The 25,180-nt window shown below is 48.9% G+C and overlaps 1 protein-coding gene across 14 annotated transcripts in view; it reads right to left on the reverse strand.

Annotated features, from left to right (window-relative positions):
* The window catches only part of MYO9B (myosin IXB), an 87,285-nt gene that overhangs the window by 32,984 nt on the left and 29,121 nt on the right, over positions 1-25,180 (reverse strand). For all 14 annotated transcript variants that reach the window (XM_079770946.1, XM_079770940.1, XM_079770949.1 and 11 more), the window contains exons 3-8: positions 10,646-10,740; positions 4,578-4,640; positions 3,736-3,835; positions 3,374-3,474; positions 1,776-1,905; positions 697-786 (exon numbers count right to left, since the gene is read on the reverse strand). In XM_079770946.1, coding sequence (XP_079627072.1) covers positions 697-786; positions 1,776-1,905; positions 3,374-3,474; positions 3,736-3,835; positions 4,578-4,640; positions 10,646-10,740 — 579 coding nt within the window. The remainder of the gene's footprint in view (positions 1-696; positions 787-1,775; positions 1,906-3,373; positions 3,475-3,735; positions 3,836-4,577; positions 4,641-10,645; positions 10,741-25,180) is intronic.

Consider the following 25,180-nt stretch of genomic DNA (forward strand, 5'->3'; position numbering starts at 1 on the left):
GGGCTCAGACTGTCCATGGTGCCCTTCTGAGATGCCCAAGCAGCCAAAACCAGCAAAAAATCCCCCCTGTGGCTAGGTGCTTTCCTGCTGCTGTCCAAGCTGCAAGCTGCAGTCACATTGCTCTTGAGATAAAAATGCAGGAAAAACATACCACACACATCCAGGCTGGGGCAAAGGCCAGAGAGAGGCACCTTATCAATATTTAGGGATCACATCACATAATGGTTGTAAAGGTCATGCTCTAGCTCTGTGATCAACCGAGTTTTTCTGCAAAAGGCCCGACAACCCACATTTCAGCCTTTCGGGCCAGAGAGGGTCTCTGTTGCAACTCCTTAGTTCTGTGCTGTAGCAGGAAAGCAGCATGTAAATGAATGAGCACGGCTGCATGCCAATAAAACTTTATTTACAAAAGCAGGTAGTGGGCCGGATTTGGCTGCAGGTCTCACTTCCTCTGCTGGCGAGAACCAGCATGCCCATGAAGCAGCCGGGAACACAGAGATGAACACACAGGGCCCAAGTTCTGACTCTTAGGCTGCAGTCTGCTGTCTAGGCTGGTCTGTGCTGAACCGGAGGCACCACAAGGGTTCCCTCTGCCACTATGCAGGAAAACCATCACCAGGCTGGCTGTTTCCAAAGGACCTCCCCTCACTTGTGTTTTGGGACCCGATGCCCTTGAAAGCCCAGGGCAGTGCTCACCTCGCTGAGACTGTAGGGGAGGATGAGCTTGTCGTTGGCCGTCACTGTTTTTCTTTTGGTCAGAACCTCCACCAAGATTTCTCGCTTCACCTGTTTCAAGGTCAAGGAGGGAGATAAAGGGAGGATGGGGGTGAAGAACTTGTCCAGTGGGTTCTTGTGTCATTGAGACAAGGCCTGAAGCATGAGGAAGATCAGAGAAGGACCCCAGGGGCTGTGCCAGGGAGTGGGCCCGAAGCCCACCCTCAGGGCTGCCACCCATTATGCTCAGTGCATTTCAGGATGGTCGCACTCACAGGCTTGCTCAGCACCCACGATGACAGCCCTGGGTGCATGGCTGCACAGCCTGGCTGTCACTGTGGGCCTCAGGTTCACTGCTGTCTGGTGACCTGCATTCACAGCTGTTCCAGCCTGTGTGCCGGGCGCCCAGGGCCTTGGCCCTGCCTGACTGCCAAGCCCCCTCAAGCCAGCAGCAGTCAAGAGTAGGAACTGGGGAAGCGGCCCTGATCCCCCACTATGTGTTCTTACTCCTCCCCTGAACACAACAGAAGCCAGGGCTCCTCCTTTAAGAAAAGCCAGAGAGGGAACACGAAAGGCTTAGAAAACGGAAAGACTGAGGGCAGGGCTTCTCAGCCTTGGGGCCACTGACATTAGAGGCTGTATCATTCTCTGCTGTGGGGTGGCCATCCTATGCATTATATGATGTCGAGCAGCACCCGTGGCCTTCACCCACTAGATGCCAGTAGCCCCCAAGTTGTGACAACCAAAAATGCCTCCAGACACTGCCCTTGGGGTTGAGAACCAGGGGACAAGGGGATGGCAGGTCTGATGAGAAATGACCTCGCTGATCAAACTATGGTTTTTAAAGAGCCTTTTGCATGAGGAGCTGAGGTGGGAGGTGTCTCTGTCCAGGGGGAGTTCCTCGGAAATGAGGAAGGGCTTTGCAGAGATGGTGTGAGGAAGCAGGCGCAGGCCTTGGTTTACAGAAGCACAGCCAACGCAGGAAGTTCTGGGTCCTCTGAGGCCACAGGCCCCGAGGTGCCCCAGCACATCCCACAGTGGCCGAGAACAGGGAGCAGTACCTTCAGAAGCTGTGACAGCGTGTCCAGCACCTCGGGGGGCCCGACCTCCAGGCCTTCGTCTCGGCCTGTGGCTCTCTTCTTGTACGTGACGTTGCCCAGATACAGGATGGCCGAGAGCACAGAAAAAATCCTGGGGGAGAAAAGGAGGTTCGATTGGGGCAGTTTCCACAATTGTGAGATGACAGAGGCGGCCAGCCAACTGGGCTGAATTTGAAACACCATCAAACACACCAAGTTTGAAAAACATCGAATCCCTTTGTCGGGGACTCTCTTTGTTCAATGTGACTTGATAGACAGATATCTCTATTTTTCTTTGTAAGGAGGGGCTAAAAAATATTTCTATGGCGGCATAGGGTGTACATGCAAAACACTACACAACTCCCAAGTGTAGAGATGAATTACCACAAAATGTACAGATCCCTGTTAATTAGCACTCAGACCAAGGAATATAACATTCCTGGTCCTGGAACTACCCAGCCCCACAGAGCTGAATCGATGTCCTGAAATCTAACATCATCCATGAACTTACTATGTTCAGGAAATCATCGTATGTACTTGTATCTGGCCTGTCACTGAAAAACTGTGATGTGGGGCTATGATGCTTGGTGCTGCACAAAGTCTTGGTTTGTTCACTCTCAGTGCTACAGGCCAGCGTATCTCGGCCCTGGCCCTGTGGGCACCAGGCGCCAGACTGTTCTTCGCTGGGGATGGAGGGTGTCCTGGGCACTGTGTGATACTGAGCAGCACCCCACGCTCATGCAGTGTGACAACTAAGTATGTCTCCAGACAAGGGCCCCCTGGGGACGGAATCAGCATCTCCAGTGGCAACCACTACTATGTGGAGTCATCCAAGAGTTGGCAAACTTGGGCCCATTTCTGTATGGCCCCTGAGCTAAGTTTTTGGTTCGGTTTTTAAATGGTTATTAAAAAGCAAAATGAAATGCAGAGAAGAAGAACATGTAACAGAGACCATCTGGCTCAGGAAGCTGAAAATATTTACTCTCTGGCCCTCTCCAGAAAGTTTGCTGACCCTTGCATGGATAGACTGACATTTATTTATTTAATCTTCTGTTGGTGGGCATTTTGGGGGGGCGGTTTCCAGGCTTTGGGGCTGTTATAAAGGAGGCTGTTGTGTGCATCCGTGTGCGTGTCTTTGGGTGAGCAAATGTATGCGTTTCGTTGTGTACACACAGCTGTAGTAGAAAACAGCCAAATGGTTTTCCAAAGCGGTTGGCCCAATTTGCACTCCCCCGGCAGTGAGGGTGTTCTTGCTGGATATACTGGCAGGTGTGGAGAGTCCCCTGTGCCGTTTTCAAACATTAAAACATTTTTAATGGTGTAAAACACACATCATATAAAACCTACCATCGTCGCCATTTTTAAGGTCCTGTTTGTTGGGCAAAAGCCCCTGTGGTTTTGATTGGCATCTCCAAAATGACTAATGATGAGAGTCCCTTCCTGCGTGGCGTGTTTATTGTCACGGGGCTATCCCCCTTCGGGCAGCTCCCAGTGGGGGTGTCAATCAGATCTCAGAGAGTGACCAGCGAGATCGGCGAGTGCCCCTGCGGAGACGGTGGGGCGGCGGCCAGCCCACTTACTGTTTCTTGGTGGCGGGAAGGAAGCCCACCATCTCCATGGCCTGCTTGAGTCTTTCAAAGTCATGTTTCAGGTCTTCTCCGTCTTCGATCTTCAAGTTATGCTAAAAAACAAAGTCAGCGACACTCTGGGTATTTCTGGGTCAGAGAGGGTGGCGGCGTGTGGGAACGGTTTTGGCTGGAACCGATGGGGCAGGGCCCAGGACACAGGGAATGAATGGGCTCCTTTATGCTGCCTCCTGTGGGCCTCCTTGGAGCCGGTCTGGGGGCCGGAGAGGGCCAAGGCAGACGGCCTCTGACCTGGCGGAGCGTAAACAGCCTACGGGGAACAGAGGTGGTGTTTGTGGCCAGGGCTCGGTGTTTACCTGGTTGAGGTAGAAATAATCTTCAGGCTGTTTGAGCTGAAATTCTTGTCGCTCTTCCTCGCTGACGCCAAGTAACAAATAATAAAACACGTGGTAGTTTCTGCAGGTCAAAATTCAGGGGGAAAAAGTCATTTTTGGAAGCCAAGCAACAGTAACTCCTCAAAACCACCACTCACATTGCTTTGGAGAACACACCCAGGGGGAAAAAAGCACCTCAAATATATTGTCTCAATTTAAGACAATAAGTCGGTTCTTAGTATGTCTTAAAAATAAACACACTCCCCCTTGCTCTCCCTCCCAGGAGCATTCCTGCGCCTTCCCTTTCCCTCCCCCCTCCTGCTTCTCTTCCCTTCCTCCTCCTCTCCCTTCTCCTTCCCCCAGGGGCTTTACCATGAGCTTCCTCACTCCCAAACTCCTAGGGCCCTTGCTTTGCCACCATAACTCATTTCCTCAATCCACCCCTGTGATTTTACCAAATACATGTTCTCTTACCAAAAAAACCAACAAAAAAACCTTCCTAAACATGAGCTTCTGGGGGGCGGGGCGGGGCGGGACAGGATGGGCGCGCTAGTGGTGCGGGACAGGATGGGCGCGCTAGTGGTGGGTGTGTGTCTCCCTCACAGGTCAATGAGAGATGCCTCTAATCTAACCACAGGGGTAAAAGCCCTGGGGAGGCACAGAAATAAGCACAAAAGGTGACTTAGGAGGTATGAGCACAAGGGTTGGGGCCACACAGCAGGGAGTGGTGCCTGGCCTCCTGGGAGAGTCCCTGATCTCAGGATGTCTGCTTCTCTCCTCTGTGGGGAAGGCAGAGGCAGATGCGCATGGAGGAGATCTCCTACCTCTCATCCTTCTCCTGAGAGACCAGACGAGACTTTTCAAGCAGGTATTTTTCAACAACAGCTCTGTCATGAAAGGAAAAAGAAAGAATAAATCATTCCATTTTAATTATCTCCTTAAAAAACTAGAATCATTTGCTACCCATGATAAAGCCAGCTGTGCATTAACTTCCTTAAACACAAAATATATACAGGTATATAGATATAATGACCCTAAATGTAAATATAATCCCACTGAATGTTGTAAATCCATCTAAATGTCACAAAAGCCATTGTCCTAAATGTTGCCTTGCCCTATGACCACTATCTATAAAAATAAAGATTGGGCCCTAGCCGGTCTGGCTCAGTGGATAGAGCCCCAGTCTTCGGACCAAAGGGTCCCGGGTTCGATTCTGATCAAGGGCACGTACCTTGGTTGCAGGGTCCTCCCCAGCCCGGGCCCTGGTCAGGGCTTGTGCAGGAGGCAACCAATCGATGTGTTTCTCTGACATCAATGTTTCCGTCTTTCCCTCTCTCTTCCACCACTCTCCCTAAAAATCAATGGAAAACCATCCTCAGATGAGGATTAAAAAAAAAAAAAAAAAAAAAAGGAACTTGGGCCGGCCACTTCTCCCCAGACCAGATCACAGAAGCCCAGTGGCATCATGGGGAACCTTCCTCCAAGGAGGCGGGGACTGGAGCGATTGCACCCATGTGATCCTGGATGTTTTAGGAAGCTCTCCCCCTGCTTCCACCATCTCCCTAGCAATTAAATGTTTCTCCAATTGATAATCTAAATATAAGATGATAACAAATTAATTTTTCTATTCTTTTTACAGCTTTATTGAATAAATGGTACACAAAGTGTACAATGTGATACGTTTTGGCTGGGTCCTTTCATAACCCATATCCTTATTTATTTATTTATTTTTAAATTTTCGTCCAAGGATATGTTTTTATTACTTTTTTATTTATAGAGAGAGGAGCGGTGGGGGGGGGGGGGAGCGATCGAAAAAGAAACATCAATGTGAGAGAAACATCAATTGTAAGTGCTTGCAAGTGAGGTATGTGCCCTGATCAGGACTCAAACCCACAACCAGGATGACGCTCCAACCAACTGAGCCACCGGGCCAGGGCCCATATAATTTAAAACAGCTTTATTAAGAGTAATCGATGCACGATGAACTTAAAGTGTGCGATTTGATGAGTTGTGACATATGCAAACACGCATGAAACCCACCACCATGATCAAGACAGTGAACACATCCACCACCCAGAAAAATTTCCTTGGCCCCTGTATCATTCCTCCCCACTCCTCATCCCCAAGCAGCCACTGACCAGCCCCACTTTAGATTAGTTTGGATTTTCTAGAATTTTAAAGAAATAGAATCATTCAGTATGTATGTGTCTGACTTCTCTCACTCAGCCCAATGATTCTGAGGCTGAGTCACATTGTAGCATGCAGTAGAACTTCATTCCTACTTATGGCTGAATAAGTTTACATACATGGACACACCACATTTTGTTATCCATTTATCAGTTGATGGACATCTGATGGACATGGGTCCATGAGGCTATGTGGGTGCCATGGCAGGGACCAGGCACCTCTATAGCCACACTATCAACCCTAAGAGTGGTGATGGCAAACGTTGCAGGCACTGTTTCATAGGATTTAACACATTAGGTCCTCCCATCCCTTTGAGGTGGGCACTGGGGCTCCTGTTAATGAATGAGGTACTAAAATTGGAGAGGCTACACGCTGTTGGGGACCCCACAGGAGGGAGGTGGCCCAGCAGGGACCTGAGCCTGGCATGGGCCCTGCTGCCTCCACACCCACTGGGGTCAGAGGGGCCTGTCTCTCACGGGATCCACTATGACCAAGTAAGGGAGCCGGGTGGGTGTGTGGGCCAACTTCATCCGAGCCCATCCTATTGTACAGGAGAGGCAGCTGGTGCCGCTGGGATGGCAGGGCCGGGCCCCTGGTCCATCACTTGCTGGATCAGCTGGCCTGTCTCTCCAGGATGGAAGTCGCCCGTGTGCAGCCTTGAACAAGACACACGCCTACTCCATGCACAAGTGGGTTTCCAAGGGCGTGGCCGGTGTTCTCTCTCCTTTCATACCCACGTTTTCTTCTATTCCTGCCCCTGGCTAGTAACTATTTTAGTTAGCAGCAGTTTGTTTTCCTGGCAAGGGAGGCTGCTCTGGTTCCAGAATCAGACTACTGTTGGAATTTCAACCTGTGGCCAATTTCCTGGACTGTGTCAGCAGATGGGGGAGAATGGCAACCCCTCCCAGCAGGGAGCTGTCAATTCACTGACAACAGCCTCTTTCTTCTTCTTCTTCTTTTGTTAATCCTCACTGGAGGATATCTTTCCATTGGTTTTTAGAGAGAGTGTAAGAGGGGAAGACAGAGAGAAACATCGATGTGAGAGAAACACATGGATTGGTTGCCTTCTGCAAACACCTCAACCAGGGTCAGGGCCGGGGAGGAGCCTGCAACCAAGATACGTGGCCTTGACTGAAATCGAACCCAGGACCCTTCTGTCCATAGGCCGACACTCTATCCACTAAGCCAAACCAGAGAGGGCAGCCTCTTTCTTCTTCTGATCATCTTGGAGACCCAGGTACCTATGGTAGTTAGTAGGTAGCCAGGAATCCCTGGCACTGAGGCCTTGAACCCACAGGAAGACTAGGTCTTACAAACGGGTAACTGGGGGAAGGCTTGGACTCCCCTTGAACCTTAGCCTCAGCAGGAAATGGCATCAAGAAGTGTTACCTGCCCAAAAGCAGAACAAGGTCTGTGACCGATCCTTGTGAGCGGCTCCCTGGATGGGAAGTACCCCTCCCTCCTCAGACCGTGGGCAGGCCATGGTCGTGGGCCAAGAGGGGACTTCCTTTCCTGAACTCAAGGCCACAGATATGGCTCTCAAAAGCGAGTCTATGAGATTCGGCTACTCAGGGCCACAGGCTTGAGCTTGATGGGTGCCTGTAGTGGCTGGGCTCTTTGGTTGATGGCCAACCCTTGCTGGGTCACATGGTAGCCCCCAGAAGATACGTGTATATGCTTGGAACCTGTGGCTGGAATCTTATTTGGAAAATGTCTTCGTAGATGCAATCAAGTGAAGGATCTCAAGATACGATTATCCAGGATTATCTCCATGGGCACTAAACCCAATGACAAATGTCCGAAAAGACAGAAGAGGACACACAGACGCAGCGAGGGGAAGGCTGAGTGAAGACGGAGGCAGAGACTGGAGAGATGCAGGCACAGGCCGAGGAAGCCTGGGGCCACCAGAAGCTGCAAGAGGCAGAGAGGATCCTCTCCTACAGCCTCCGGAGGAGGCGGGGCCCTGCCGACACCTTGATTTCAGACTTCTGGCCTCCGGAGCCAGGAGAGAAGGAATTCCTGTTGGTGTAAGCCACCGGTTTGTGGTGCTTTGTTACAGCAACCACAGGCCACCAAACGGAGACCGTGCGAAGGAGAGAGCTGGGGGCAGACGGGGGAAAGCAGTGCCACTGGGAGCAAAGGCTCTGGGGTCCAGAGCCAGCCCAGGACCCAGGAAAACACGAGGCAGCCTCCCGGCATGTCTGCTTTCCCCAAGGGGGCCCCTGTGATTGTACAGTTCGTATGTGTCTATGTTTTCTGCCCATTCCGATACTCTGGGAAAATGTGCAAGAAAAAAACACACCACAGCTTTTAAATCAGGAGTGAGGGTCTTTGTGGAGAAAAGGTGAGGACTGTGGGGCAAGCGGGTGGCTCCAGGTGTCTCTGATTAATTGGGGCACATACCCTGTGGGCGAGTGGTGGTGCCCATGAAGGTGCCAAGCTGGGCTCCAGCAGTGCTCGGGAAGGGACCTTTGGACGGCTTGGGAGGGGAGCTGAGGATGTGGGGAGAATCACCAGCTTCTGAGCACCCCTGAGGATTGAGGGGCAGAGTAGACCATTTACCAGTATTGAGGGCCTCTCATCCACACCACTGCCTGTCAGAGCTTGCGCAACAGGAAAAAGGAAAGAAACCAGGGGCTGAAAGATTAGCAACAACAATATTAGATTTTTAAAAATATAGATTTTTATTGATTTCAGAGAGGAAGGGAGGGAGAGAGAGAGACAGAAACATCAATGACGAGAGAGAATCATTGATCGGCTGCCTCCTGCCCACCCCACACTGGGGATCAAGCCTGCAACGTGAACAAGCGTCCTGACCAGGAACCGAACCGTGACTTCCTGGTTCACAGGTCAACGCTCAACCATTGAGCCACGCCAGCCGGGCTCCTATTACATTTTAATATAAACCGTTGATTGGAATGATCACCAGTCAGGTGAGACAAACAGGAGAACCTAGATTGAAATCCCTCCCCAGTCCCCGTCACATTTGAGAGCCCCTCTTCTCCTGAAGTGCTGGTGCCTTCTCTCGGCCTCCAGGAGCCTAGTGCTCAGGTCTCCCCACCTCTAACATCCAGGGCTTCTCACCCTGCTGTTTAGAGCAGCGGTCGCCAACTGGTGGTCCATGAGGTCCGAAAGGTCGGCGACCGCTGGTTTAGAGCATTACCTGAAACCTTTCCACTGTCACCACAGACCCTCACACCAGATTGTGATGTGGAGGAGGATTCCAGGCAATGGGTTGTGCTGAAATGGCTTTTTTTCTTTTACTTTGAAATAGTTTTACTGGCTCATAAAACCTTTGCATATGAAAACAACCTCAGCCCTGGCCAGTGCATTCAGTGGTTAGAGCATTGGCCTGTGGACCAAAGGGTTGTGGGTTCGACTCCCTATCAAGGGCACATACCTGGGTTGCAGGTTCCATCCCCAGCCCTGGTTGGGGCATGTGTAGGAGGCAATTAATTGATTTTCTCTCTCTTTCCCTCCCTCCCTTCCACTCTCTAAAAAGTCAATGGATAAAAATATCCTACAGTGAGGATTAAACAAACAAGCAAAAAACCCAACCCCAAAACACTACACAGTATTAAAGCACAATTAAATTTTGTTTAGCAATGGAAAATATACAGAATAGACATTTTAAATTTTTTAAAAAATATATTCTTATTCATTTCAGAGAGGAAGGGAGAGGGAGAGATAGAAACATCCATGATGAGAGAAAATCATGGATGGGCTGCCTCTTGCAAATCCCCTACTGGGATGGAGCCCAAAACCCAGGCCTGTGCCCTAACAGGGAATTGAACCGTGACCTCCTGGTTCATAGGTTGATGCTCAACCACTGAGCCACACTGGCCAGACCAGAATATACATTTTTTTAAAGGAAAAATAAATCCTACAGAACTGAATTCAAAAAAGATGCTATGGCTTAAAAACTATAACAAAATATATAATTCTTTATAACATTAATTCATTGCACAATGCTGCCAGATAGTTTCATAGGCATAACCAGTGCCCAGAGTACAAGTAAGCACAATTTCAATGTTACATTTAGTTGAAGTGGCTATGTCCCCACCTAAAGAACTTACATTCCTGGCACAAAATGTTGGTCTATTTTAACTTCCACCAGGCAAACAATTTCACAATCCAGTTACTGCATACCCACTCATCCATCCATCCATCCATCCATCCATCCATCCATCCATCCATCTTCTGACCCCTCAACTACTCATCCATTCTTCCATCCATCCAACCATCCATCCATCCACCCACCCACCCCTTCTCTGGACAACTGCTTCAATTTGCTATCCAAGATCACATATACTTCTGGCTAAAGAGACACGTTTGGCAAGTGCCAGAATCCACAGCAACTCTGCCTATGGCATCCCAGACCGACCGAATTAGAAACCTCATCAATACCAAGAAACAGGTTGGTCTGTCCTTGCCTGTTCTTGGCAAACCCCACCACACTAGTACCTACAGTTCATTGTACTTACTCCATTGGTGCCTGAACCCACACGCAATGCCCGGGGGGCCGGCGGGTCAGTTACCAAAGTGCTACCCTCCCACACCTACACTCCCACCTTGACCAATGCTCAGACCTTCATATCAAGGCCGTAAAATCCCACTGGCTTCCTGTAGGATTCACAAATGTAGCTCTTGGGCTGGCTCCCCCTGCAGGGCTGCCCAGGGTCCCACACTAAGGCTGTCAACTCACCCTCTCACGATGCCACTCTCTAGGTAGTTGACCTGGATGAATTTTCCAAATCGACTCGAATTGTTGTTGTGGGCTGTTTTGGCATTTCCAAAAGCCTGCGAGGAAAACAAAAATAAGTTTTCAGGTGGTGAGGATAAAATTTCTATGGGCCTCAGGCTGGAGCCTCCGAGCTCCCTCTGGGCATCGTGGACACCTGGGTGCTGGAAGTCACTCTGTGACCCAGGTGCGCTCCAATGGACTCACTCATTATCTCTATGTTTGGGTTGTGGGAGAGGCTAAAGTTTTAAGTGTCGGACGTTAAAAATGACAATCACTGGAACTCTTTCCCAGTCATAATTGTTTATGCAGCATACTCCAGTCTGCTGCATGTTTTTGTGTTGCCTACAAGGCAAGAGTGGTTTTCACATTTGTAAATGGCTTTAAAAACAACCCAAAGAAGAGTAGTATTTCCTGACATGTGAAAATTCTATTCACGACTCAGTGTCCATTAATGAGGTTTTCCTGGCACACAGTCAGGCCTATTCATTAACGGATTGTCCACGGCTGCTTCTGAGCTGCGAAGGCAGCGTGGCTGAGATAGAGACCATCTGGCCTACAAAGCCAAAAACATTTACTATCTGGCTCCTTCCAGAAGGAATCTGCCAGGCCCCGGTATGAGATGAGCTCTGGGATCCAGGAGGGCAGCAGGCTGGACGTGAGGGAGCAGAGGTGGGGACAGGTCCCAGCCTGGAGGGATCCTGCGATTCTGTGGGATGACAAGCAGTTCACAGCAAATTTTTTAAAATTGGGGTAAAACTGATACAACATAAAACTAACCATTTTAAAGTGAAGAATTCAGTGGCATTTAGGACATGCAGAATGTTGTACAACCATCACCTCCTACCTAGTTCTAGAACATTTCATCACCCTAAAATAAGGTGACCAGATCGTCCCGCTTTTGGCGGGACAAAACCGATTTTTAACAATTTGTCCCGCGTCCCACGGCGTTTTTAAAAAGTCCCTATAGAAATATAGAAATAGGGACTTTTTTAAAACGCCGTGGGACGCGGGACAAACTGTTAAAAATCGGTTTTGTCCCGCCAAAAGCGGGACGATCTGGTCACCTTACCCTAAAAGGAAATCCCATCCCCATTAGGTGTCACTCCCCATTAACTCCTCTCCCAATCCCTGGCAACCTCTAACTTGCTTTCTGTCTCCACATACGTGAGGCATACCCTATGTGGTCTTTTGTGTCTGTTATCACTAGCATAATGTTTTTGGGGTTCTCCCAGGTTGTGGCATAAATCAGGGCTGCATTCCCAAAATGGAGAGGAAAGTATGCATAGTGCACGGAGCCTGCAATCCAGTGGGGTCCCTCTGGGGCCTCCCATGGGACTACCACCCAGATAACAAATGGGAACACGCCCTTCCCCCTGCCTAGGTTCCCAGACTGCCCCCTTCCCACCCGGGACCCACTGTCCCCGAGGGGTAAACAGACAGAGAGAGGATATGATAGAGCCTTGGGGGAACACAGGGTAGGGAAGATGCTTGGGAGTGGGGTTCACTATTTAAGGGAGAAGGGAGGCTGCAGAGGTGGAAGTGGTGGTGCTGGGGAAGGGGTAATGACCCGGGGGGGGGCGGGTAACACCCCAGAGTCAAATGGGGAAAGGAAAGCTTGGTGGCAGTGTGAAGGGTGCCAAACTGACAATATTCCCATGTGAGGAGGCTGAGCTGTGTGGGGAGCTGACTGTGGGCAAGGGCAGCAGGGAGAAGGGGGCAAGGCCACTGCAAGGTCTGCTGGTGGGGCAGGGTGGTCGAGGGCAGGGTGGGGAGAGGCAGCCAGACTTGCAGGCTCACAGGAACAGGGAGACGTGCTGATGTGGAGAGGAGACTGGATTTTCCTGAAGACCTCATTCTGCACGGGATGGATGCAGGTGGATTATCGATCAGAGCTCCTGATGGGGCAGCCTGAGGCAGAAACCCCATAAAAAAAGCTTCTGTGGGAAGGCCTAGCACATTTCCTTGGAGAATGGCTCCATTCAGCACAGCTCAAGGCAGGACGGGAGCGCACGTGCATGGGACCACGTGTCGATCATGCTCCTGGCTGATGGGGTCACGGGACGAGTGATTTCCTGCCCCATTGCTCCCGACCTGGGCAACAGACTTCCCTGTAAAACCCGAGTCAACAGCCAAGTCATCAAGTAGGAGAGTGACAATGAAAGGGAGGCCCCATACTATGAAGGGGGGTTGCTCAGGGCGGGAGCATCAGCCAGGTGCTTTGGGGGGCTCCAGTGCAACCCAGCCTGAGAAGGCGCTTTCCTGAGTCAGACAGCAGCCACAGAGCCCAACCCTCTTCTTCACAAATGCCGTCTCAGGGTTCATCACCTGGTGGGTTTTGAAAAGATCTTTGGTGGGACTGATTAAACAGTGGGGCTTGTCACCAGGTCCTGACGCATGTGACCAGGCTGTTGGCCAGCGGCTGTGCACCAGCCCTGGGTCTGCCCTTCTCTCCCAAGTGTCTGGAACCCAGTGGGCTCCTGGCCTGGGCACTGCTGACACTTAGGCCATGCTGGGCACTGTCGGATATTGAGCAGTGCCCCTGGTTTCTACCTGCTAGATATCAGTGCATGCGGGACAACCAAAAATGCCCCCGGAGATGGCTGAATCACCCAGGATGAGCAGCACTGTTATTCACAGATGCAGGTACAAGGGGTTTGCACGGCCAGGCGGTCTGAGCCTCCCTGGACTCTTCTCCCCGCCCCCGTTATGAGGGCCCCCACGTCTGTTGTAGTGTTGAGGGCTCCTCTGGGGAAGAAAACTGTCTTTCTAGGTTTACTCTCCAGTTTCGCCTAAGTTCAGCCTTAGAACCGTGTTTGCTGTTTGGGGCAAAGCCTGTGGGTCCTCAAGGCACCGCTCCTGGAAATGCAGACAGCGGCTCCATCTCCTTCCATTCCACGCTTACCAGAGCCTGCGGGGTGGCATCTGAGCTGAGAACAGGCCTGCTCTGTGCTAAAATGAACTCCTGTGGGTGAGCCTGCAAGTCCTGCCTGTCCTAACTACAAGCAGATGGCGAAGCGATGCCCAGTCCCGTGTGGGCTCCTTCCTGGAGCAACAGGCCTCTCTCTCTGCCGGGATCCTGGCAGCACCCAGGTCCAGGGCCTGCCACCTGGCAACCCAGAAATGCACATTCGTACCCTGAAGAGCCACAGTGTCCTTTTTGAACGCGGGACAAGTCATAGTGGTGATTTCTAAGGAAACAGCCAGGCCTGGCATCCTGGGGACAAGAGGGAAAGTTTTGGGGATGTGGGGCCCACTTGCTCTCTGGTTCTGCAATTACCAGTGTGGGGCCTGGGTGACCTCATGCGTCTGGTATGTGGTCTCAGCACACTGCGACTTTTCAAAGCCGATCTAAAAATATCCGGTTGGTGCTATTATACATCCGAGGAGGAGGAAACAACGCTGGCCTGGCGCTCTCGCTCTCTTCGAGGGGAGCTATTGTGTGGCTGCTCCTGGGCTGGCCAGGAGCGCTTGCAGGGCTGGCCTCCACGCACAAGAGCGGCTGGTGTGCCGGGTGGATCATGTGAGACTGGGGGTGGACAGGAGGGAGGAAGCGGGAATCGGGTGCCAGCAATGATGTGATGTAATCTGGCCTTGGGTCTGGGGAGGCCACATGTTTATGCCATTTGCCCACCAGGCCAGAAAACCCGTAGCCCTGGATTTTGCGGGAAAGATCTGCGCTTTCTTGGAAACACGTTTTCCCCTTTTATAACATAAAACACACATTTCTAATGTAAGCGTTCACTTTGGAAAGAATATGTAGAACTACACTAAAAGTTTACCAAACAGAAGAAAAAAACGTAACGAGATAACCCTATAATTCAATCCTGCACCCCGGTCATGGTTTAAACACACTGTCCTCTGACGGGGCCGAGCAGGCCAGGCCCCGGGGTCACTGGGTGCCGGACAGGTGGTTCCCACTCTGCCAGGGATGCTGACAACAGGGCAGGGGGCTGTCTGGTGGTCTCCCAACTGCCCTTGTCTTTAAGGTTCTTCTTTTGAGTCAAAAAAGTTTTTAAAACTGGAGACATCCATGATCAAGCATCCTACTTAGCCAAAAATTTCTAGAAGGTGCATATTCTATGTAAACAGGGTGGCTCTTTTCTCGGTTTGGATGCATGATAAATATTTTAGGAAGAATTGTGATGATGTATAGATAATGCATTGTAAAGTGTACACCTGAAACCTGTATGCTATTACTAACCAATGTCACCCCAATAAACTCAATTGAAAAAAAAAAAGATGATAACATCATACAATGACTATGGCATGTTCTGGCCCCACACCAGGCTCACTGTGGGCTTTTCTCCTGTAAGAAACAGACAGATATGCCTTTCCCATTTCAGATGAGGAAATTGAGGTGCAGAGGTCAGCCAACCTCCCTGAAGTCTGAGAGCAGGTGGTTGATGTGGCCCTGGGCTTGAACCCAGAACCCAGTGCTCGCATTCCCAGCCTATGCCCTGCCTGTCCGACTCTCAGTAGCTGAGGCCTGGGCTCCTTCTTCAGACCCATTCTTAGTGCCTGGAGTCGGGCAAACTGGCCTAGGACTTTTCGGGGTACCTGTCCACCCTGGCCCAATCCCTCTGAGTTCATACCTGGCCTCTGGCGCATCCAACCCAAAAACGAAACAAGCCTTGAAACAGCCAGCATTAGGCAAGTAACATTTTGTTTTCAGGTGTCAGAACCCAAAGCCCTGTGGAATGAGCTAAAAAGGCAACCTCACTCGCCCGTCTCCCATGTCGACAGGTGAGCCCTGGGGCAGGATCCCCTGGAGAGAAGTTCCCCAGCCTGGCCATGCATGGTGATGGTCCTTCCAGCCAGGCTGAGATGGCCAGACCTGGCATAACATCATCTCCAGATTTACTTACGCTCATCCTTTCTCGGAGGAAACTTCCAGGTCATTTTTGTGACTTGGTCTAGGTTGTGGGGTTGGCCTTCTCTGTTTTCCTGATCTTCCAGCTACAGGGACCTCACTACCCAAGTGCTTATGGTTCATATGTGGGTTCATTCATTCATTCACGTGATAACAATTTATTGACCACCTGCTGTGAGCCTGGCACCATTCTAGCCTCAGACCCCACCTTCCCTGAGAGGCTCTGGCGGTCCATTCTGGCCAAGATTGGAAGTCCCCTCAACCCACTCGGTCGCCTGCCACCTCCTGAGGCCTCGATGCTACCCTCCCTCTGCAATGCCACCTCTGGGTGAAGTCTCTGTTTCCCCCTCAGACCATGAGCCACAGAGGACTTCAAGATCTCTTGTGTCTGGTCATGGCCAGGCACTGAGTTGAAAGAGTAACTGATGTTGCCAGGAGAGGTTGAGATTGGTAAAAGAACATTGGCAAATATTAGGCCACCATGGATCGTAAAGATGGGGCTGACGGAGAGAGCGAGATCGTCCGCCACTTCCTGGCCTCCCAGTCCAGCCGGGTGGGGAAGAGAACGAGACACCCAACAGCAACTGAAAGCTGGGCTTGGCATGGTGGCCCCATTGCTTGGAACCCAAGTAATTATTCTCCCAAGTGTTCTCCATGTTCCTGGGTACCTTTCTACATAAAGGAGTGTTTGGCCCAAGCCCACTGACAGGCGGTGCCCCGCTGGGGACATGGACAATAGTCAGACCCTGCAGGAGGAGGCCTTAGAGGTGTCCTACAGCCGTGCCAGGCCTGCATGGAGCAAGAGGCTGTGTGGGTAACGTCCCTGCCCAGGTGGCCCGTGATCCAAGGACCTGGGAGGATCTGCTCCACCTTGTCTGCTGAGCAAACAGCCCTAGGACATCGAGTCAGGGCTGGGGTTTTCCTGAGTGGAAATGTCGGGAACTAACCCCTGGCCTTCCTGGGAGGCTGGAATTATAAGGCTACTGTCAGCTGTGTTAATTGGGAATCACTGGTTTCGGATTCTTCTCCTTAGGGAAGATGAAATGACTTTGTGAATCAGGGGCGGCAAACTTGTTCTATGAAGGGCCAAGTAATAAATATTTGGGCTCTGTTGCAACAGCTCAACTGTGCTGTTGTAGGGTGAAGCAACCACATATGATCTGTACACAAACGGACGTGGAGGACGCCCTCCTGATGCGGGGGGCGGGGTGTGAGGCAGTCTTGGACAATGACTTCTACGGGGGTTGACAAATGACAGCCAGCCATTTGTTTCTATTTGGCCTGTGAAGTAAGAGTGATTTTGACATTTTTTAAATGCTTGAAAAAAAAATCAAAAGAAGAATATTCTATGACACGTGTAAATGATATGAAATTCAGCTTTCCGTGTCCACGAATAAGGTTTTGTTGGCATACAGCCACGTCTGCTTACACATGGTCTGTGTCTGCTTTTGACTAAAGAGCACAGTTGAGTCGTCATTGTGTCAGACTGTTCCGGTAGAGCTGAAAATACTGACCCTCAAACGGGCTGTTTACAGAAAAATTAGGCCCCCTTCTCCCCATGGGGCCAGAGCAGTGCTGGGGCAGGGAGAGAAGACGCTTACACTCAGACACATGATGGGTGAGCATGCGAGGGCGTGAGCGTCACACAGGCTGACTGGTCGCCCCCGGGGCATAGCTGGAACACTGAGAAGAAGCCAGAGATAGAGAAGCCTGCTCCCTGGGAACTGGGGCGGATAGGCGGTGGGGAAGTGAGAAACACAGCTGATTCGCTTTCCACAGAGCTGGCGCGGAGGGAGCATTGGGTTTAGGAGGGGGCGGCCTGTTCCAGGAAGGGGAGATGCCGGGTAAGGACAAGGAAGCAGGGCAGGAAGTGGAGGAGTCTCCCCCAACCTCATGGCTCCCCGACTCATAGATGAAGAAATGGAGGCTCTCCAGGGCTTGGCTGACACCCAGCCTCTGGCCTGGTTCTGTTCTCTTCCAGTTGCCCATGGGGCTTGGAGCACTTAGCAGGCTCTTGACAGCCAGTGGCTAACTGGATGGACAGACGAATGCATGACCAGACAGATGGGTTGCAGGCATGTGCAGGGAGCCAAGTGATGATGGGACATGATGCTCACCTACCTAGTGCTCCCAGTTTATTACAGGTTCTGTCAGAATCCAGAACAGTACCAACTATCAGACACAGACACAGACAGAAACATTGAAAAGACAGACAGAAAGGACTCCTGGGGCACGGACAAGACCCTTTAAATAGACAAACATCCACCAAGGGGCAAAGTTTCAAGACAAACTGTGCCAGGGTGGGGAATCTTAAAAAAAAATAAATAAATAAAAGAAGAAAAAGAAACCAATTATAAAACAAGTTGTTGCATCTCATATTTCCCTAAATTTTGGTTTAGGTTATAATGAAACCATGTGCTAGATCATAGAAGGAATAAGAAACAGATCTAGCTTTGAGTGGGGAAGGGGTCCTGCTTGCTTCTTACTGTATCAAAAATATTTGAGGAATGCATACATCCTTGAGGGCTCATCCATTTGACACCCAAATCATTCTCTTTTGGGTTTGTTTGATTCTTTTTCTCAGGTTTTTGAGTTGCAAAATTAATATACTTACTTTCACTTATTCATATTTATGGATATTATAGCTATGAAATTCCTCTCATTACTGCTTTAAATACATCCTGTGGTTTCTAATAATAATATTGTGGGTTTTAAAAAAGAAATGTTTTTATTGATTTCAGAGAGAGGAAGGGAGAGGAAGAGAGAGATAGAAACATCAATGATGAGAGAGAATCATTGATTGGCTGCCTCCTGCACACCCCCTACTGGGGATCAACCTGCAACCTAGGCATGTGCTCTGACAGGGAATCAAACCCATGACTTCCTGGTTCATAGGTGAATGCCCTGAGCCACTGAGCCACACCAGTCAGGCTAATAATATTGTTTTTGTCATGAACTTTTAGAAAATCTATAATTTTGATTTGTAGATCCCCTTGAATGCAAGAATTATTTAACTGAATTTTACTTTTTCTTTTTAAAAAAATTTCCATGTGGAAGGGCCTTTAAAAAATTAATTTCCAGTTTTATCACATTAAGAATGTTGCTTGTAATATTTCTACTTTTGGAAGTTCTAGATACTTTCTCTGTGACCTTATAAGGAATTGATTTTGTGACTATTCCATGAATACTTAAGATTTATTCTCATATGAGAGTGGAGGTTTTGTAATATGGCCACATAATCTGTCTTAAGCACATGGTTTGGCCATCTTACATTCTTGCCTTTTGCTGTCTACTCAACCAGCTTGTGCTATACAGAGTGCAGCAGAAGTAGGCTTACAGTCATGAGTACATGAAACAGAGTTTATTCTTATATTATTATTTATTAATTATTGTTATTTTCCATATGAACAACTGTAAACCTACTTTTGCCCTACCCTGTATGTTTGTACCTATTTCTCCTGGTATCCTATATAATAAAAGGGTAATATGCAAATTGACCCTAATGGCAGACGACCAGAACGACCACTGGACCAGTCACTATGAGGTGCACTGACCACATCTTGGTCCCTTCCCCTGGCCATCAGGCACCAATCACCCGATGGTGAATGGGGAACCAGGGGTGGGGGGCGGGGCCGGCTGCAGGCAGCTGGGGAAGATGGCTCTGATCGCAGGCCAGGCCTAGGGAACGTACCCATGCACGAATTCCGTGCGCCAGGCCTCTAGTCTTTTATAATTTCCACTTTGTAAAGATGATAGCTATGTTGTTTGATGCATATATATTGACAAATATTATACCAGGAGTATAAATTGAGGCTTTTGGCACTGTGAGGAAGAAGATTTGTAAATGTCAAGTTCAGAGGCCCAAATTCTACCTTCTCCATGTCAAAATTCTAGCTCTGCTACTTCTGTTTCTATCTGCCTGTTCCACCTGTGCCTATGCCTTTATTTTAAGCTTCTGAAACCACTTTAGTTTAGGTGTGTCCTGTTCATAAGGCATGGAGTTGAACCTTGCTTTGTGAGCCAAGCTGAATATCCTCTCCTTTAATAGGTGGATTGAGCCCATTTAAACTTAGCAGCACATGGACTCATTCCTTCCATCATTAGCTCTCTGCCCTCTCTGCTACTATGAGTGTGGCTGAGTGATTGGAGGCTGGAGCAATTCTCCAGGCCATTTTCGATGACTTCTTAAAATCCTGCACCCTTTGCAAGACTTTCAACCTCACTTTGCAACTGATTTGCATCCAAGAGAGAGGACCCACTGGTTCTGGTGGGTGGACAGGAATAAGCCATGTTTACACTGAGCCAAGACGGGAATGAGTGAAGAGCTCATTCTGTAAGTGGGTGGCTCATTATGGAATCTTTCCTCTTAGGATGACGTTTGCTTCCCTAAATAATTCCTACACTGCAGGGACTCCAGTGCTGATAATGAGAAAAGCAAGGCCTCTGGTACATTATTTGCAGCAAACCAAGCATTTGCACTCATGAGGAAAGGGAAGCTCCCTGGGGTGGGCTGTAGGGAGAGTCTGTGGTCTCCAGAGCACCCCCCCACAACCTTTCCTGCAGTTGCTATAGTCTCTTTCTACACCCTCGGGGAGGGGATTGGAAAATCTGTCATCCTGGGGCTCCCTGCCCCTTCCCCTGTGAGTCAGCACTCCCATGTGGCTCTGATGGTTATGGTGAGGGAGAGACAAGGTTGAGAATCCAGAGATCTGCTGGCGCTCTGACCAGGAAAGAAAGAATTTTCTGACCTCTGGATTAACTGATAGACACTTTCACCAATGAGGAAACAGGTGCAGAAGAAGTCTTGGTGGGAGGCAAGATTTAAAAAATGTCTATTAAAATTATTTTCGGAATGCACGGCAGCGGGCGTTAAATGAGAGACGCCGCGTGCTTGGGTAGCTAAGTGGTCACCAAGGCAGTGGTGGAGGCGGAGTGTGAGGCCAGCGGATCTTTCCATCCTCCGAGGCAACGGCCATAGCTGCACAGTATTGCTTGCTTTTTTTGTTTTGTTTTGTTAATATTCATCCGAGGATATTTTCCCACTGATTTTTAGGGAGAGTAGAAGAGAGAGGGAAAGACAGAGAGAGAAACATCGATGTGAGAGAAACACATCAATTGGTTGCCTCCTGCACGAGCCCTGACCAGGGCCCTGAGCTGGGGAGGAGCCTGCAACCAAGGTACATGTCCTTGACCAGAATAGAGGAATAGAACCCGGGACCCTTTGGTCCACAGGCTGACACTCTATCCACTGAGCCAAACCAGCTAGGGTAGTTGGCTTGTTTTGAGGTGGATTCCAAAATGGCGGCAGAGTAAGTGGAAGCTATACTGACTCCCTGAGGACCAAACTGGAAATAAAACTAAAATATACAAAAAACACCCTGAAAAATCAACTGAAGACTAGCTGGAGTGAACCTTGATAACCAAGGACAAAAAGTGGAGAGAATGGTAAGAAGTGCAGAGGCGCAGAAGGCTGGCCAGGCTCCCACAGAGGGCAGCTGAAGTTCTGGAAAGATATCTCAGCTGTGGGGGCTTCCCACTGAGAACTCTGGGGTCTAAACCCCAAGCCTGGCTTCACAGCCCAGAGCACCAGAAATGAGGTGTCCATATAACATTTGGATTCGAAAAGCAGCAAGGTTGCCGTCTGCCAGTGAAAGATGGCTGGAAATGCAGGCACTCTCTTAAAGGGCCAACACACACAATTTTGTGTGCAGCCACTCACCTTGGGCTCTGGCAGAAGGAAGGCAGAGTGGACTGGAGCTCTGTGAGGAGAGTCCAGGGTTGGGGGCTCTGGGGTTTGAGTACAGAGGATAGCCACCTTGGTTTCCTGTGCTGAGTCATTCCCTCACACTGCAGAGGACATTTTTCTCTGGCAGACCTTTGTTATCCAGGCAATTTTTTTTTTGCCTGGAGGGAAGGCAGTTGCCCCACCCTGTGGTCAACAGTCTGAGGCTAATCAGCCTGAGTGTCAATAGTACTGCAGGCAGAAGCGGGTCTCTGGAGGCTTTGAGTCTGCCTGATCTCCTTCTGGGCCCGGCGCTAGGAAAAGCAGCCCTGGTGCACATCTTGGTCCTTTCCAAAGGCACCCAGCCTCAGCAGAGGGAGCCACAAGATGTGGGTTGCTAATAGCTCCAAACAGGGTACGCAAGGCCAGTCACAAAGAGCATCTAAAACTGTCCTGCACTAGAGTTTGGGAGTCACAGCAGATCTACCTAATACATAAACACAAACCTAAAGAGGCAAAAACTGAAACCATTTCCCCTAAGAACAGGAACAAGACAGGATGTCCGCTTTCACCACTCTTATTCAACAGAGATCAGACAAGAAGAAGAAATAAAAGGCATCCAAATTGGAAAGGAGTAAGTAAAACTCTCTTTATTTGCAGATGACATGATATTGTACATAGAAAACCCTAAAGACCCACCAAAAAACTATTAGATTTAATAAATGAATTTGGTAATGTAGCAGGATACAAAATCAATACCCAAAAATTGATGGCTTTTTAAAAAATATTTTTTAATTGATTTCAGAGAGGAAGGGAGAGGAAGAGAGAGATAGAAACATCAATGATGAGAGAGAATCATTGATTGGCTGCCTCCTGCATGCCCCCTACTGGGGACCGAGCCCGCAACCTGGGCATGTGCCCTTGACCAGAATCGAACCTGGAACCCTTCCATGTGGAGGATGACGCTCTATCCACTGAGACAAACCAGCTAGGGCAATCGGTGGCTTTTTTATACACCAATAATGAATTCTCAGAAAGAGAAACTAAACAAACAATCCCATTTACCACTGCAACAAAAAAATTAAGATACTTCATGGATTAGTAGAATTAATATAATTGAAATGTCCATACTACCCAAAGCAATCTACAGATTCAATGCAATCCCTATTAAGATACCAATGGCATATTTCACAGATCTAGAACAGATACTCCAAAAATTTATATGGAACCAAAAAAGACCCCAAATAGCTGAAGCAATCGTGAGAAAGAAGAACAAAATTGGAGGGATCACAATACCAGATATCAAGTTATATTATAAAGCCACTGTACAAAACAGCCTGGTACTGGCACAAGAACAGGCAAATAGATCAATGGAACAGAACAGAGACCCCAGAAATCAACCCAAGCCATTACGCTTAATTAATATTTGACAAAGGAGGCAAGAATATAAATGGAGTCAACACTGTATCTTCAATAAATGGTGATGGGAAAATTGGATACATGCAAAAAAATTGGATACATGCAAAAAAATGAAACTAGACCACCAACTTACACCATACACAAAAATAAACTCAAAATGGATAAAAGACTTAAGTGTAAAAATCCTAGAAGAAACCATAGGCAGGAAAATCTCAGACATCTCTCATAGCAATATGTTTACAGATACATCTCCTAGGGCAGTGGTCGGCAAACTGTGGCTCGCGAGCTGCGGTTTGCCGACCACTGCGTAAGGCATTACCCTTACCCAGAAGTTTTGACTTCAGGTTAAAGACATTAGTACATTATTAAGATGTTTTTTAAGTGTTTTTCCCTAAGGCAGTGGTCGGCAAACTCATTAGTCAACAGAGCGGCAAACCGCTGTCCCAGGGCAAAGGAAACGAAAGAGAAAATAGACTTTATTTGGACTACATCAAAATAAAAATCTTCTGCACAGCAAAAGAAACCATCAACAAAAGGAAAAGGGAGCCTACTGTATGGGAGGACATATTTGGCAATGATGCATCTGATAAATATATGAGGAATTCATGCAACTTAACAAAAGGAAGACAAACAATCCTATTAAAAAATGGGCAAAGGACCTAAATAGACACTTCTCCGAAGTGGACATACAGATGGCCAAGAGACAAATGAAAAGATGTTCAAAGTCACTGATCATTAGAGAGATGGAAATTAAAACAACAATGAGGTATCACCTCACATCTGTCAGAATGGCTATCATCAACAAATAACAAGTGCTGGTGAGGATGTGGAGAAAAGGGAACCCTAGTACCCTGCTGGTGGGAATGCAGACTGGTGCAGCCATTACGGAAAACAGTATGGAGTTTCCTCAAAAAATTAAATATGGAACAGCCATTTGACCCAGTGATCCCACTTCTAAGGATATATTCTAAGAAACCCGAAACACCAATCAGAAAAAATGTATGCACCCCTATGTTCATAGCAGCACAATTTACAATAGCTAAGATCTGGAAACAGCCCAAGTGTCCAGTAGGTGAGTGGATAAAAAAGCTGTGGTACATTTATACCATGGAATACTATGCAGCAGTAAAAATGAAGGACCTCTTACCCTTTGAAACAGCATGGAGGGGCCTGAAGAGTATTATACTAAATGAAAGAAGTCAGTCAGAGAAAGACAAGTATCACGCAATCTCACTCATATGTGGAATCTAATGAACAAAATAGACTGATGAACAAAACAGATCCAGAGACATAGAAGCATGGGACAGACTGTGGAATCTCAGAGGGAAGGCGAGGGAGTATGTGTGGGTGGTAAGAGATCAACCAAAGAACTTGTATGCATATATGCATAACCCATGGACACAGACAATAGGGTGGTGAAGGACCTGGGTGGGTGTGGGGGCCATGGCTAGAAGAGGTCAATGCGGGGGGGGGGGTGGGGGGAGAAGGGGATATAGGTAATACTTTCAACAATAAAGATTTAAAAAAAATGGTTGAGAATCAAGTGGGGGCTGTGGGGGCTTATTAAAATACAGTCTTGGGTCCCCGCCCAGACTTGTAGAATTTCTGGAAATGCCAAGAAATCTAAATTCTTAAACCAGAGATAGAGGAGGTCCTGGAGATTCCTGGAAGGGTGTTAACTATTGCTCTAAGGTTTATTATGGGTGTGAAGTCTCTTTGGGGAGAAATAATGCACAAGGATGTCTACTTACACCACTCCCTCTTTCTTGAACATCTGAAGTAGGGGTCAGGATAGTCAAAGGCTGGACAAGCAAAGAGCTTTGTTCTTGGTATACTTAGTTTAATCAGACTGCTTTCCTAATGCTTAGCCCTGAGAGATGGGAAACTTTCGTACTCCAGGGCTTCCCCAAGATCGGTTGCTTCCCACTTGCACCCCGATCCCAGGCAGGTCTCATCCCCATCTGCCGCGCGATGGCCTGGTTCTGCCAAGCGCAGTAAGGTGAAGGGTTGAGGGAGGGAGGAGAAACCAGGTCTCTGTGATGATGCAGAAATAGGCACAGGAGAAGAAATCATTGCTGAGAGCTTGCCTCTTGGCTTTGCATCCTCCCAGCCCTGAGAAGCAAGGGCTTGTCTGCTCATTAGAGAGGTAGGGAAACTGAGCTCAGAGGCTGAGCCCTGCAAGGAACTGCACTGCCTCCTAATGAGGGCCCAGTCAGGAAACTGGTGCTCTGGACACCACCCCGGCTGCAGGATGCTATCACCTGTACACATCAGTAGGGCCTTGTGGCCAGAACCCAGCCAGCGCTAGAAAACATTTCAGAGGAAGAAGCAACAGGATATGGTGACAGCGAGGAAAGACCAAAGACGGCTGGAGATGGCGCTGGTGACTGAAATGGGGAAGCGGGAGAAGGCGAAGGTGCGTTAGGTTAAAGTTCAGTTTGCCATGACCTTACCTGCCTGAGATTTGCTTTACACACCTCATTGA

The sequence above is a fragment of the Cnephaeus nilssonii genome (genome assembly GCF_951640355.1).
Source record: "Cnephaeus nilssonii genome assembly, chromosome: 5".
Lineage (NCBI taxonomy): Eukaryota > Metazoa > Chordata > Mammalia > Chiroptera > Vespertilionidae > Cnephaeus > Cnephaeus nilssonii.